Here is a 15779-nt window from a genome sequence, read left to right as displayed (position 1 = left end):
AAAAAAAAAAAGGATAGAGAATAATATGGCAATCAAATAACACTGGGTAAAAAATACAGGTTTTTTTACCTTGTTTTTTTCTTCAGCCTTTGCAGCCTGTCTACAAGCTGGATGCCAAATGGACGTTCCTGTAAAGTAAATTTAAATTTCTGCTTAATTCAGTTCCACAATAAGAACCCTTAAAAAGTTCAAAAGAAGAACCTTATTAAACCCTCCTATAAGGTTTTATAAGATGTAGGTTGATGACTAATTACCCTGCTAGTGCAGGATACCTTCAGAAGTCAAAGCCTCTCAATCCCAGTGAGCCTCATCACAGACATTTATAAGATTTCAGAATGCTACTATTTCAGAATGATGCACCTCAATATGGCAGATCAACATCAAAATCTGAGTCCTAAGGAGTGTGATATGGGATCTCTGGGGCCCCACCAGTCCAACCTCCTGCTCAGGGAGGTCCCATTACAGCAGGCAGGGCTGTGTCCAGCTGGGCTTTGCCTCTGTTTCATGGTAACTTTTTTCCTTACATATAATTAGAATTTCCGACACTCCTGTAATACATATTCTTGTAGTAGTCAGGCTTGGCTCATACACAGCATGCCATGGTGGGATGGAATTGTACACAGCATTGTGCCATGTAACCCTGGCTGAAAATCCAGTCTGTCTATCATTTATTCACTGTTCCAAACTTGCCCTTCCCACATGTTTGTCTCTTCTAAGTCAGCTACCAAGGAACTGCATAAACTCAGGGGAATGTCCATCTTGGAGGAAGCAGGAGATACCAAATGAACCAATTCTCTCTTGCATACAGGTATTGAAATGAGGATCTTGACAAGATGTAAGTAAACAATGAGTGTGAGACAGAAACTTGAATAGTTTTGCACTAGTCACAATTTTTCAAAGAGTTGAACATGATGTTTGAAATAGTGTTCAGTAGAAGTGGAATGTGCATAATGATATAAAATAAAATAGTTATTTGCAAGTCTTAATAGCAAGAAGAAACCTTTATGTTTTTGCCAGTCTGAGCTCAGACACGCCACAGATTAAAGCTCCAGAGGTAAACAATGTGAGTGCACTACAACTTCTGCCTGACTAAACTGGAATCTGAGAACCTCTGCATAATAAATACTTAATGTTTGTACTGGGTGGGGAGTATCAAGAAGAGTTATTGGAAATGCTTTGTTTTCACAGCAGTTTGATAGTTTTCTAACTAGTGGATTTTGGAAACAAGATAGAAGCAGAGTCTATTTCCCAGAAGACAGATGGAGATCATTAGAATTTATTTCACAAAAATAACTCAGATGAACCCAGATTCTTGCAGTAAAAGAGTACCTATAAGAACAGACCAGATAAATTACTGGGATTTTTTGTTACTGAACGACTAAGAAACATTTTTATAGCACCTTTAAATTTAATGCTAAGTTCTCTTCCACTTACAAGTGGATTTGAGCTTACCTCATTTGTCCCATAAATTGCTTCAAATTATCCCAATGGATTTAAGAAGTATTTAGATGATTTTTTTCTTTTTACCTACTCCTGTCTATAGCCAAGCAACACTGTCTGGGAAACTTTTTCACACTGAATAAAAAAAACTCCTTTTACCCAAAAGCTGTCTGTTGGATGACCACTGAAGATTTCTGCTAAGGAACATGCAACACCTAAAACTTTACAGTAGTTCATTAAGAGGATGAAGAACACATTATAAAACCCTGGGCTCCAACATTTTTTATTATTTAACAGGTTAGGCAGTCCAAATTATAAATCTTTCCTGGTGTTAACACCAGCTTCTGATGGAAACTGCTCTCCTTGTGAAGACAAAAAGGGTATGACAGTAAGCTGGTGTAAACATTCCATACATCAGAAAATACAGTAAAATAGATCCAAATTAAGAGAACCTGAGCATACCTTGCTATTATTTGAAGTAATAATCAGAACAAAACCTAACAAATATCTGCCCTTACAACAAACGGAACTTAAAAAGAAGACGGACTTGCAAACAAGTTTCAGAAGGTTTGAAATCTAGAAACAAATTTGTAGTTTGATGTACTTTTTTAAAGCATTGATTAATTATGGGGTTTTAGCACAGCTAAGATCCTTTTCAAGTGGAATAACTGCAGCATTTTCTGGCTCCTGAGGGAAAATTCATGAGCACAGACAAGTATCACTATGTCCTCTAACGAGCTTGTTCTTGTGCAAACCAGAGTGACAATAAAATTGTCATTAAAAATAAAATACTAAACCATAACTAGATCTTACTGAGACCACTGCTGTGTTCTAAATAAAGTCTAACTTTTCCAGCTTAAGGAAAAATTTCCAAGTACACTTCTAGAAAACCATGGACAATTGAGAAGTTGTAAACACAGATCTGGGCAGGTATGTGATCTTAGGATAATACACCAGCCATACAGTTCCCACATCCTACTGAGTTTCTCTTTTCTGTTTTCCTTTGAAAAGATACTGCCAGTCAAAGACACATACAAAGGCCTTTATTTTCTCTGGCGTTTTCCCCTGTATTTAACTGTGTAAGCAGTTTGCTTTGATCAGCTTAGTAGAGCTAGAAGTTGCTACATGTGAAGGATTTCAGCTCATATTTATGTCAAATGACTTTTTTTCCCATTGCATACTTTATTGCACAAGTCCTTCTGTAACACTGAATTTCTCCTGTGCAAGCCTATGGTGTGGGCAAGCAGGTGTGGGAAAGAGAGCCAAATATAACTGTTTAATTCTTTGTTTGTTTGGTTTACCTTGAAGATACATTTCTTCTCCTTCTGCAAACATCTGATTGCACCTGACACATCGTGCGCAGGTTGGGTGATAATGCTTCTCTCCTGCCTGCTCAGAAAGAAAGTACAGATGATTAATATTGATCAATTTTGCAGTTTTTCTTTCATTCTCTTGAATATGAATAATTTAATTAGTTAATGACAATTAGTTCAACAGTCTCCTACAACCACAATGCTGATTTGTCATTCTAGACAATTCATGCTTTAAAATGTAATTATGGTCTTGCCTACACAAAGCCAAAATGTTCATGTGCAAAATTGAAGTCTCTGAATTTAAAGGACAGAAACAAATTTATGCAATGAACACATTTTCCCTGTAAACCAACTGCAGAGTAGCTTAGGACTTACCTGCATGAGGAATTTGGGAGGCCGTAACCTTGAGCACAGATTCGCAACTCATATGTTCATCACGGATCAACTGAATACATAATCTTAATGCTCAGCAAAAACCATTCTGTGCAAAGAATGTTTGCAGCTGCTTTGAAAGTGTCTTGCAGGTAAAATGTACAAAAGAGTTCCATGAGGAATGAGTGTAGCTGCCTGTAGACCAGTAAGTCCAGAGCAGGCACCTTTGGGTACTGTGCACCCACACTCTCATATGGACAGGCCAAGAATTTTGCCATCTGTTCAGAGATTAATTCACATAATTTAATACCACTGTTTTCATTGAATGGAATGACAACAGGACTGAGCCCTCAATTTGCTCAGAACTGCTCAGTAACTTACTAATTTTCATATATTTAAATTCTCAATTACCTGCAACATTGGCTTGAGCCAGTGACAATAACAGCACTCATGGAGTTGCCCTCTGCTGTGTGAACATGGGCCAGTCCCTCAAACTGCACTCCCATTCCATCTTTCAGATGTCACTCACAAAACAGAGTTCAAAGTCCCAAAGACAGCTCTTGCACGTGCTCCCAGCACTCCTCACTCTTCAAAATCCCTAAGGAACTGAAAGCCAGATCTTGGCATCTCCTTTCTCCTCTTTGACCCCACACTCCTTCATGCTAAACAGAATTATCCATGGTTTAAATGGCTTAAGGTCAATGCCATCTCCACTAGGAACAAAAGCCAGGAGATCAAGTAACTCTACAGCTTAGAGCTAAAATAAACTAGGTTTAACTTTAGATTAAGCTAAGCCTGATTTTTGTAGAAATTCTCCGGAAGTTAAAAAAATGCAAATTTTGGTCCATGTAGGATGTCTCATAACCTGCTTACCTGAAAAACATTGGAAGTGCTACTAGGATTGTGGATGCCTTTAAGAAAGTACTGTCAACTACTGCCCCACTGCCTTCAGCATGTAAACAGGCTCTCACACTGCAAATTCCCCTCTGTCAATCTAGAAATTTAGCCCTGTTACTATGAAGGTGACTTTTCTAACTCATATTCACTGAATTTCAAAGCTTTAAGAAGCATTTACATTAAAGAATGTAATCTGTATGGGGGGGCTATTTTGCCATTCACAGTACCAATCACAGGAATGCAGTAAATCTAGGTTAAAGAATCTCTGGTTCCACTTCATCAATGTTAACTTGATTCGCTCCTGAAAACCTGCTGTAGCATTTCAGGTTGGCAATAAAGAGCAACACATCACATCAGAATTGCCATTTTGAAAACAGCTCTGCTCCAGCTCATTCTTTTTATGTTATAATTCGTGCAGATTTCAGAGTGATTTTTGCAATTTTAGACATGGAAGATGGTCACTACTATCTTTGATAACACCTTTAAAGTACCAGACCACAAAGTATCAGCACTGAGCTTAAACTTCTGGTTTAAAATTGCTTGCCCTAGTGCAGGTGTTAAAGCACAGAAGAGTATTTAATTATCACCAGGCAAACCTATGTGTGGCATATCAAATTGAAAAGAAATACAATTTCCCTTGGAAGTGCACAAGCATTGCTAATGGAATGCATAACCTCAATAACTCAACTGATTTAGCACAGATGATACAATTCCCAAGCTAACATTCTCGAAGAGAATTAAATTACTTCTTTGCTAAAATAAACTGCCAGGACAGATTCTCAAATAACCTGGATGCACCACAGAGCAAAGTCTATTTCCCTAAATTTAACACAACAACCAAATATATAATTTTAATTCACTTAGTGAACTCACTTGCATAGTCAGTAATATCAACTGGGTATAGAATGGCACAGAAAGACCTCTTTGATGACATAGACACAACTGTAACAGAAAAATTAGGGGAGGACAGTACAGTGATTCTTTTGCTGATGATCACACCAGAAGAACTTCAATGGATTTTGCATAAGTATCTCTGAATTAAAATGGCACAAACTCAAAAAATTTCATATAAGTGTAAGTGCTGACAGCAACTTTTGTAGCCCCTTTTAATTTTTTTTTTTGGTCCTTCTTCTAATCAAAGCACAGAAGACAAGACACAGCAGACACTTCAACACTTGGAAGTATTTGAAAAAGACCACACCGTATTTCTAAATGAGAGGTGCTAGCCGACCCTGAGGCTGGGCAGCTGATGCAGGAATTAACTAACACTATTTATTGATATGTATATGTAGCTATCCTGATTAGATATCATAAATTATATTGAAACCTAGGACCTGAATCTGAATCATGGAGTCCCTGGGGTAAATGCCAAGGAGGCTTTCACCAGTGCCCCTGTCTCTTCAGTTTCAGGGGCTTGGTCTCACAGATGAACAACTGGTTCCAGCAGAACCCAGCTATTTTATAAGCTTAGGGCAGCAAATATTGCATACTTTTGGTTTAGTTGTAACAAAGGCCTCGTCATTTTTTCTCTTCTTCCTTATATTAATGTGAGGTAGTTCAATGCAGCAAACAAACTCCTAACCATATGGTTACTTCTTCCTCGCACAGTTTGAAAGCTTAGTTTGACAGATTGTTGTCTCAGTGTTTAATAAAACACCAACACACTCAGAGCACAGAAGAAGCAACATTCATCACTGAGACATCTCTTACAGTTCAAGTGATGGTTTCTAGAAAACCTCCTCAATATCCTACATTTGCTTCAAGACTGCACCAGGTCTTTGTGCCCAGGAATCCAGATGTGAAGATAGTATTATTGTGAAGATCAATTTGAAGATTAATTTTCAGCTGAGATTACCTCAAACCTGAATAGCAAAGTGTATTCTTAGCAACATAGAACATTACCAACAGTTTAATTTTTCTTCAACTGACCATGAACCAACTTCCCACAACCACCAAGCTGCACTCTCAGTCTGCAATTTAAATGGAGTCAAAACAGCCCTCAACACCCTGAGACAAAGCATTATGAGTTACCTCTTTCCCTTCAGGTATAAGAGACCCCTTTGAATGTGAAGTCTCCTCTGCAGAGAAGGAGACTGAGCAACTTGAGGAATGATATTGATCTGGACTGATCAACACAGACCTCCTGCAGCCCTTGCCCTGAGCACAGGGACCATCTCAGTGTTGCAACCTGTCCCACAGCACATTGACAGACAAACCCATGCTTCACTTAAAGCAAGACCAGAAGTACATACAACCACCTTTTCTCATTTCTCATAACTTGAGGGCTTGAACTGAGTAAAACAAGAATTAAGCTAATGTGGCAAATGCAAAGTGCATCGTTCAAAGCACAATTTGGAGACAGTAAGGGGTGTTACTCAAAAATCTTCAGAACAGTATGATCACCAGGCCTGGAAAACATGCAGCTCTAGCAAAACTAGAGCAGTTCATGCCAAAAGGAATAGCCTTAACTAGTTAAGTTTGAGTTTTAAATTAGCTGTCATCACTCAGGAAAAGTATATTGCATTACTGCAGACAGCTCAGCAAAAATCTCTGCTCATTTTCTGGCTATGGCTGCATAAGTGATGAAGTGGTAGAATATATAAAAGATGATATGCACAATAACTGTAACTCTACCACAATGACATTGCTTGTCTGATGTCTCATGCTGTTTCTAGAAGTGTGATTGATACAATTTTTTACTGCAGCTGATGAGCGACAATTGCTTACGGATTGACACATGAGAAACTGAGCAGCCTAAAGCTCAGAGCTGAGACCTGGAAGGAAGACTCAAAATTTCTGATGTCTGATTCATCACTGAAGTCTAAGTACAACCTCATTGCATTACTCAATGAAGTAATTAGTACAGGGGAGATAGAAAGTACAAAAAATCGGTTCATATACTAGATAAACTTCATTATCTGATTCTTTTCCCGAGAATTAAAAGCTATCAGCAAACTTCTTCCTGTAAAAATGAAAAATAATAACAATTAAAAAAAAATCTGTCTTATCAGAGTGCATAGGGGTAATTGACATCTTTTATTGCAGGGAGTAAAGAGTTTGTAGAAGTGACAAAAGGTTAGATTGCTGCAATGATTCAATCATATCAAAGCATATTTTCCATTTTGAGTGTATAATACAATATAGTTGCTATAATAGTTCCTCATTACCACTAAGTGTTGTCTATTGAAGTAGATCCATATCCTGCCAACATCATATTCTAAAATCCCCAAGTCAAGTCCTAACTGTACCCTACCCTGAATAGAAATAATGAAAAACAGCCTACAAAACACTGAGCTGATGGTTATGCCAAGGCATGGTCCAGGTGCCTGACCCACAAACAAAGCCCTCAGAAGACTGGTATAAAGCATTCTTAGTTAAAAGCCTTTCACATGGAACAAATTTGTTGGAGAGTTGTGTCATCACCAGACAACCACCTGTCCAAGCAAAGGGAAACACAATAAAGCACAAAACCACTGACAGCCAAGAACCTTCCCATCAAGCAGCTTCTCAACCTGAAATGAAGCATTAAACATCTTATAGAAGACATATGACTTGAATTCTGTTGCTTTTTTAAGTGGAGGGAAGCTACTGTTTGTATGGGATGGGAAGGGTAAAAATACTTAGGCAATGCAGGGATGGGTGAAAGTGTAATACTTTGATTACGAAATAAATTATTCTCTTTTGTAGATTTTGTCTCCATTTCCTGACTAATGCACATTCATATGGACATTCCCATTTTTCATTAAAGGACACTGATATTCCTTCAGGTAAACTTCATAGTACAGGCAACAGAAATATAATTCAGTTTAAAGCCAGGAAGTGTGCAAGTAATCAAAGAATGATAGAGTAGTTCATCTAATCCAACCTCCTGCTCAAAGCAGGGTTGATACTCAATTCAGATCAGTCTGCCCAGGATTTTTTTCAGGTGAATACTGAAAATCTTCAAGGATGGACATGGCACAACCTCTGAGAATACTGCTCCAACAGACATTAGTTATTCTTAGTTATTCATAGTGATTTTTTTGCCCTTTTATCCAGTCAGAACCTTTCTGCTTTAAATTTATGACAGTTGTCTCCTGCCCTCCCGCCATGTGCCTCAGTAAGGTGCTTGTCTCCACATATTCAAGGGCCTCCTCATAGGCATGGGAACAGCACAGTTAGATCCCATTAAAGCCATCACTTTTTTAGGCTGAACAAGTTCAGCTCCCTGAGCATCTCCTCAGGATATGTGCTCCAAGCCCTCAACTATCATGGTTGTCCTCCACCAAAATCACATTGCTAGTTCTCACACTCTGTGGAAGACTTGCTTAAAATCTGCTGGCACTGTTCTGCTCCCACTATCTATCATTTCATACTTGCTTCACTATCTATCATTTTAAACTCAACATTGAGGAGCATGTACTTTCACTGGGAATATTTTTTTTCAGAGTATATACATAAAAAAGGTGGAAAATCACTGAACTCCTTTAATGGCTGTTTAATTCATCCTGCTTATACTTCTTCATTCATTCCCCAAATGATTATTTTTACTAAGGTATTAGGCCATTATGTGAATGAATTGTGCTTTTTCTTAGGTGCCAGGAATGTACAGAAAACTGATAATGAAGCACAGGTATAAAAAGGAACTCCATATATTTATCTTTGTGAAAGTTAATAAAGTTTTTGAATGAGATACAGCATTTTATTGTTAAATAGCTCAATCAGTCACTGCATTGATTCATAAAGGCAAATTTCCAATTTCTGTAAGTAAATGTAGTTCTCTGACTTTGGCTGAGATAAGGTTTTAATTCCTGCTCCCAGAACAACATTAGATAACTAATAACTCTCTGACTCAACAGCACAGAACTGGCTTAGAACATTTTTCTATCAAGTCAATTAGGCAAACCCAATCAGGGGCTGCTCTTGCTTATTCCCACATGTTAACACAACCCTCCTGCTCTTGGCCAGTGCTTCAACCCACATTGAATGCAAAATGTGCATTTAATCCAAAAGGCTGTGTAAAATCTAGGGCTCAGATGTTTGTCCTGTCTTTCTCCCAGGAGTACCACGAAGAAGGTGCACAGCACTGCACCATCAAGTGTTATCAATGAATGCACACTCTGATAACTCTGCCACTGCACCCACCTTGAGGCATATTACAAGAACTATACTGGCTTCCATAAACTGAATTCTAAGGGGTATATTCAAATTAGAGTGATGCTATTCAGAAAATACCCTTTGTGCTTGGAATATAACACTCTGCTCAGCTAACAGTGGAAAATTTAAGTGGAATCACACAAAACCTCCACTCACATTTCTAGCAAAGCCAGAGTTTTGCATATGAACAGAAGGACTCGAAGAATTACTCAGTAATAGTTGTACACAGTAATGGTGAAGTTAGTAAACAGCTGTCATATCATCTACTGGGTTTGAAGGGACATTGTAAAGGCAGAGGTATTTGGCAAAACGTCTATTGTTTATGTCATACAACAGTGTTGCGCAGAAAAAAGTGTGAGAGCTGGAAGTTAAAGACAGAATTCTGTGGAGAACAACTCTCACTAATTCTCTTAGTCACAGTGGACCTGACTCACCACTGACTCACTTCAACAGTCTGCCAGGGCAAATGAACCATTTTCATCAGGATTTACACCACTGTAAATGCAGTGTAATGTTCAATATCAATCATTCTCCTCATCTTCTCCATACTGGATTCATTTATCATGCTACTGGATGCCAAGAAACAGTCACAGGAAATGTTCATTACACACACCTGCAGTATTACCTACAGCTTTAACAATCTCACATGTACAGTTATTTCATGTTGTCTTGGTTCTGGCTCATCCTGCTGTGCTTCGCAGAGCCTTGAGAATTCCCTCCCACATTTGAGTCATTTTAATTGCTTCCCACACACTCCTTATTCTTCCAGGTATAAGGTGTAAATCAAATCAACAAGAACATTTATCTCAGAATGATAACAACTTACTATAAAACCAGACTCACAGAAGAAGTTTCTAATGGTTGTGGGAGAAAATAAAATAGAAGTAATTGAAAAACCATAAAGAGGATAATTGAGAAAAAAAAATAATAGAAGGAAAACTAGCACTATTACAACTGTAATCTCATTCTTTGACATCTCCAAACAAGCTCTGGCTCAGGAGGAAATTCAGCCCTTCCAAAATCAGATAAAATCTGGAAAAGGACAATAGTGAACCTTTTAATACAGAATTTGGTAAATGTTCTTGTAAATCAAAATGGTCTGTCATACCTAAAACCACTGATTTTGCACTCAGTTGTTTCTGTTATGGAGTGAGTGATCTGTCTCTTTTGTCTTTTTCTTCTCAGCTTTGCAATTTTTCTTGCCACCCACTGAGACTGGAAGAGGCTTCTGTTTTCCATCTGCTCAACAAATCTCCTTTTCCACTTTCCTTTCCCACTCCTTAAAACCCACCTAGGGGCCAAGAAAAGCTGCAGCTGGCCCTCACTTATGCCAACTCTCGATAGGAGAGAGGGAGTGGAGAAGGAGAGAGATGACTTGCAGACATATTCCCCTTAATTTTCAACTTTGCAGCTGTGTATTTAGCACACCCATTGCAGATGGGAAGAATGAAGCTCAACCAACACTGAACAGCCCTGGAGAAACAATCCAAGTTATCAGAAGAAGCCAGCACAGCTCTTTTCAAGCTGAATGTGGTGATCTGGGCTGTAAACATCTAAGAACAGAAGCTGTCTCATTCTGTGCCTGAGTAAGGACTGCTGTTCTGGATCACTAGATTTACCTGGGAGTGGAAATGCTGCTGTCACATGCAGAACTGACATTAATAATCTTTCCTGAAAGTTGGAAGTTTCTACTTTCAGACATATTTCCAGTTCAATGTACCATTGAGAATTTCTTTCTTTGGGGAGGGAAAAGAAACTTGTAAAAGCACAAAAAATGCTGAAGGTTAATAGGATGAAAAAAATCTTAAAGCTACAAGAAATGAGTCACAGGCTGCTCTCCTGCACTTAGCTGACATGTTGAACTGTTTTCACATGGGCCAGAGCATCCTGGAGATACTTTATCAACAAAGGCAACTGTCACTGAGTGCAGTCAGTGCTGCAGCACTGCCATGGTTACAGGACAGAGCTGGAGGCAGGGCTTGGGCTGCTGACAGGGCAAGGGAGCTCTGGGGCTTTGCAGAGCTGTGCAACAGCAGCATTCCCCTGATGTGGGTCAGAGGACCACCAGGGATGAAGGAATACACAAAATAATTGGATGAGGGACTGAAGCCATCCATGAGGTGCAGTGTTTCACACTGTAAGAACACCCAAATGGCAAAAGGCACTGGATGTTAATGCATCACCACAGTGACACACGGTTTAGGGAGGCAGGGCAGCTGCAGACTGTGCTGCTGGGGTCTGAGGCTCAGCAGGATCAGGGTGACTACAGGAATCACCCCTTTGATCCTTCAGTCAGTCAATTCAGACAATGTGAGACAGTTAACTGGTACTACATTTTTGTGTGAGGAAAGGCATTGGGCACCACGAGTCTGCCAGGCTCAAAAATCAAACTGTGCACTGAAACTAACACAAACCCACACAAGCACAAATGCACAGCAGCACTGCTGAGGACTTTCCCCACACATGTGGGAGGAATTTTCAACAGAAAAGCAAATAAGCAGCTGAGAAAAGAAATAAAAAACCCTCACAAAACCTGGAGCAGTCATTCTTTCTTCTCTATCAATCAGTTTCCCTCAAATCCTAAACTTTTCTATGTTATTCACAAATAGTTTGCAGAACCCCTTCCTTCAGTAAAAATACAAGTCTTAAGCTATCATCAAATGGCACTCAGTGCTCTTCAATAAACCTAACAAATTATTTACAGGGTGAAAGCTATGCAAAGAGTTTGGCTTAATATATAGTTTTCTCCTGACAAATTAACAATTTGTGAGTTTGTAGCAGTTCAGACAATAAAGACAGATAGGCATAGCTCTGTATTTCTAGAGAGAAGAGGTGGCTAAAAAGGGAAAGACTGAAAGTGGTAGAAAGATGAGGTAAATTCATCTAGACCAATATAACTGTGCTACAGAAAAAGCTAAAAGATAAGGAAAAAAGCATTTGCATTGCTGTTTATCTGCTTGCTGAAAGTATTTTAATGATGCCTGTTTTAAAGCAGAAAGCCTAGGTCAACTGTCAACACTTAGCCAGCCAAATTCAGATAAATGCGCTGATGATTAACTTGCCTTTGCAAGCCAGCAGCCCCAGATAAATGCAAGTGGCACCAAACCAGAGACCATTCCCAAGCTGCAGAATGCCTTGCATCTCAGCAAAGATTATGCACTGAAAGGGCTAGTTAACGTTTCCTACCTTGGATGGTCTCCTTTTGCAAAAGCTAATGCTGATTTATTTAGATTTGTCTTTCCCACAGTTTTCTTTCTTCTCTGTTGAAGGGAGAGAAGCGCAGAGAGCAGTTTCTAACGGAGGCAGCACTGACACTTGGATCCTTCTGCTGCTCTGCCAGCCCTCCCGAGGCTGCCCATGCACAGGGAACCCTTCACTCCCACAGACAGAGCTGCCTTTATTGCATGTTTCACTGTTAATGCCTATGTAATAAGCTGCTCAAGCACCTTTCACACATCAGTAGGTCCTGTTGTTAATGAAACAGCAGGGCAACAGACATTGCAGAATGAACCATTCTTCCACACTGCAGGCAGAAATTTGCACTCCCTGCTCTAAAGGATTAGTATCGTCCCTCTGATATACTGAGACTCTTGCAAAGGGAAAGGCAGTCAATTTACAAAGTAGATATGGCTGCAAACAAAATCAGCTCAACCCTAGGGCAAGGCAAAACACAAACTATGACAAATAAGATTCATGTTTTAATTAGAAAGTCTCTGTGACTTTGTCATAAATGACATTTAATTGACATATAAATTATTGACATTTCTAGTCTCATTCCTGCCTAGTGCCCACTGCATTTGTTCCCTTATTTCAAAATAACATATGGTTGTGATTAACAGATTTTAAGAACATATATTGATTATGTTTTTCTAGACATTTACACATACATGTAAACAAGTAAAATGGTAACTCTTTTATCCCCCACATGAACTGAGCACCATGCTGCCGTGTTAGGATGTCAGATACTAAACATAAAGATGGCTCCAACTGCTGTGATTTTGAGCAGCCACATTTATGCCAGAGTCATGTAGCTGTGAATCACAGGAAAGTTGTAGACAAAACTGAGTGCTGAAAATACCCCTGAGGGGTATTTTGGGCACTGGTGGGACATAGTTGCCTATCCAAGCAAATGTGACCCCCTCACAGCCTATACTGTGTTTGCCATTAAAACATTCCCAGAAGGTTATCTTTGGATAAGGAGGCTTCCTCTAACAATGGAGGAAAGCACCAGCTGAAAAAGCAGATGAAGAGAACCCCTCCCCACAAAGTAATGTCTCAATATCTCACCATGGACTGTCAATGTTAGAGAATTCACAGAAGAAAATCACACCTGTGTGGGATACACCAGGAAAGCACTTTCTTTAGAAATGGCATTACTATCACTGCACAAGACAGAGCTGAGGCATTGTCTGGAGTACAATGTTGAGAGAAGGTGGTTCCAGTCAGGAACCCACAGCATCACCAGAAAAGCCTGGAGCTGACTTTACCAGCTGACAACCAGAGGAGAATTGGGTTCACTTTGTTTTGTAAAACAAAAGTTGAGAGGAACTAAGACTACTCTAAGTTCTCCTTATATTTCATCAATTGGAGGGGAAAACAAAAAAACTAAAAATCAATCTTATCCAAAGCATTTTTAACTCTTTTAATGTGGACCACTTTAAATAGAGAGATGCTGGAATTGAGATGATGTTTCCAAGTATCAGATGTCAAGGAAACCCAGACTTGCCTCCCAGGAGAGGACAAGGAGGAGTCATTGGCTGTCACACAGCTTTGTCATGAACCTCAACAGCTTTCCAAACCTTTTACACAACCTGCTATGTGGGAAGGACCAAGAGACAGACTACACATCTCTGCCTCCCCCAGCAAAATGCAGCTAAAAGACTCATTAAAATGAGGAAAGTGTTTTCTTGAATGAAAGGGGTTTAAAGAAGGCTCTGTATTATCATAAGATATACAGTAATTTTTTGAAAAAAGGCAATTAAGTTTTTTTAGGAAATGCTCATTAGCACAAGCTGAAATTTTAACTAATAAATTACTGCTTGTAATAGAAAAAAGGAGAAAAATATTTTTAGTGCTAAGTGCAGAGAAATGGATTGCAACATGACTAAAGGGAAATGGCTGGTCATAAAAATCAATGGCTTCTTATTTTAAGATGTGTGTTATTGCATGATGCTAACTATTGCAGGATTGGCAGCAGAGATACAGCATGAGCACTGAAGTAAACCCTTTCTCTCCCTAGAGGTTTTCAGTCACAGTGCATTTCAAGTCAAACTACAAAAGTAAACTCCTGCAACTTCCTGCTCCTCACTTAAGTTGGCAGGTTAATCAATATCTATGGTCAGGGATAAAATAATACAACTTCTAGGAGAGGACTGATTTGCATTTAAGAGTGTTCTGTAGGCATCACAAACAAAGCAAATCTTGCCCACAAATGCACTGGTGGGTAGCATTTAAAAAAACAAAACAAAACAGCAAAATTATTGCTTTTAAAAGTAATAAAATTTATCATCTCCATAAATGAACTGCTCAGCCCCTTTTATAGCTTTTCCAGTACAAGTTCCCCGGGAGAGTGGGTGCAAGCCAAGGTGGACTGGAGGGGAAGAAAGAAACTAGAAAGGAATTATAAACAAAGCTATCCTGTGTCTAAGTCCATTTACTACATTGAATGAATCTGTCCCTCAGAAAATGGGCTGAGAGAAGAATTAAGGTAACTAAATCATCATTGCATTTGGCTGAAGACCTACAAAAACAGCCATATTTTGTAACTTATCAGTAACTCACACTAGTTGACACTCCCTTCCTTTCTGCTGAATAAACACTTAAAATGAACAAGTGTTGGAAAGGGAGACAATATTATAAAATCTAGTCACAGAATAACATTGGAAGCAGCTGTCCTCCTGACATTATCACAGAAATCAGAGATGGAAAAAATCCTATTAAGTAATATAGTCCCTCCCTTTGTCATTGCAGTACTGTTCCCTAACATGGATTTTCCAGTGCCTTGTCCAATCTTGTTACAAGACTTTCAAAGTGATAGTTTCCAGCAGCTCCCTTGAGAGAGCATTCCCCTGCCTAATAAGTATTGCTGTCAAGATTTCCCCCCAATTTAAGAGTAATTTGCCCTATTATTTCTGTGTTTCTCCAGATAATATTCAAGATGATAAAAAGAAATATTGATGTTTTGAAAAATGTGTCAATATTCCAGACAATTCCACTAATAATACATCCTTCAACAAAGAACAGGCATTGCTACCCTGTATTTTCTCTGTCCTCCTGACCAGGAGATACACAAACATATCAATTAGCCTGCTACTGACAAACAGACATTGAGTTTGATACCAAGACCAGAGATAGAGAGAAGATCCAAGCCTTTAGAACAAGCCCATCTGCTACACACAAACAACAAATGCCTTAATCACGTTAGCTATGGACACTCTCTCTGTGTCCTTTCAAATCTGTTTGCTCAGACTGTGACTTTTAGTCTGGCTTCCCACTGAAATGAGGTGTGTGCATTGCCTCCTCACCCAGCTGCTCTCCATGGTCCACACTCAATGGCTGTTTAAGTGATCCCTTCCAGAGCTCCAAAGAGCCATGGAAACCCTGGCTGATCACCATGGGAGA

At 39.1% G+C, this 15779-nt stretch overlaps 1 protein-coding gene across 1 annotated transcript in view; it reads right to left on the bottom strand.

The window, feature by feature from the left end:
* The window catches only part of ABLIM2 (actin binding LIM protein family member 2), a 106719-nt gene that overhangs the window by 48054 nt on the left and 42886 nt on the right, over positions 1 to 15779 (bottom strand). Inside the window, exons 7-8 of the mRNA XM_031060072.1 lie at positions 2742 to 2829; positions 70 to 128 (exon numbers count right to left, since the gene is read on the bottom strand). Coding sequence (XP_030915932.1) covers positions 70 to 128; positions 2742 to 2829 — 147 coding nt within the window. The remainder of the gene's footprint in view (positions 1 to 69; positions 129 to 2741; positions 2830 to 15779) is intronic.

Source organism: Geospiza fortis, unplaced genomic scaffold (assembly GCF_000277835.1).
Source record: "Geospiza fortis unplaced genomic scaffold, GeoFor_1.0 scaffold147, whole genome shotgun sequence".
Classification (NCBI taxonomy): Eukaryota; Metazoa; Chordata; class Aves; order Passeriformes; family Thraupidae; genus Geospiza; species Geospiza fortis.
This window is presented reverse-complemented; position numbering and strand designations above follow the sequence as displayed.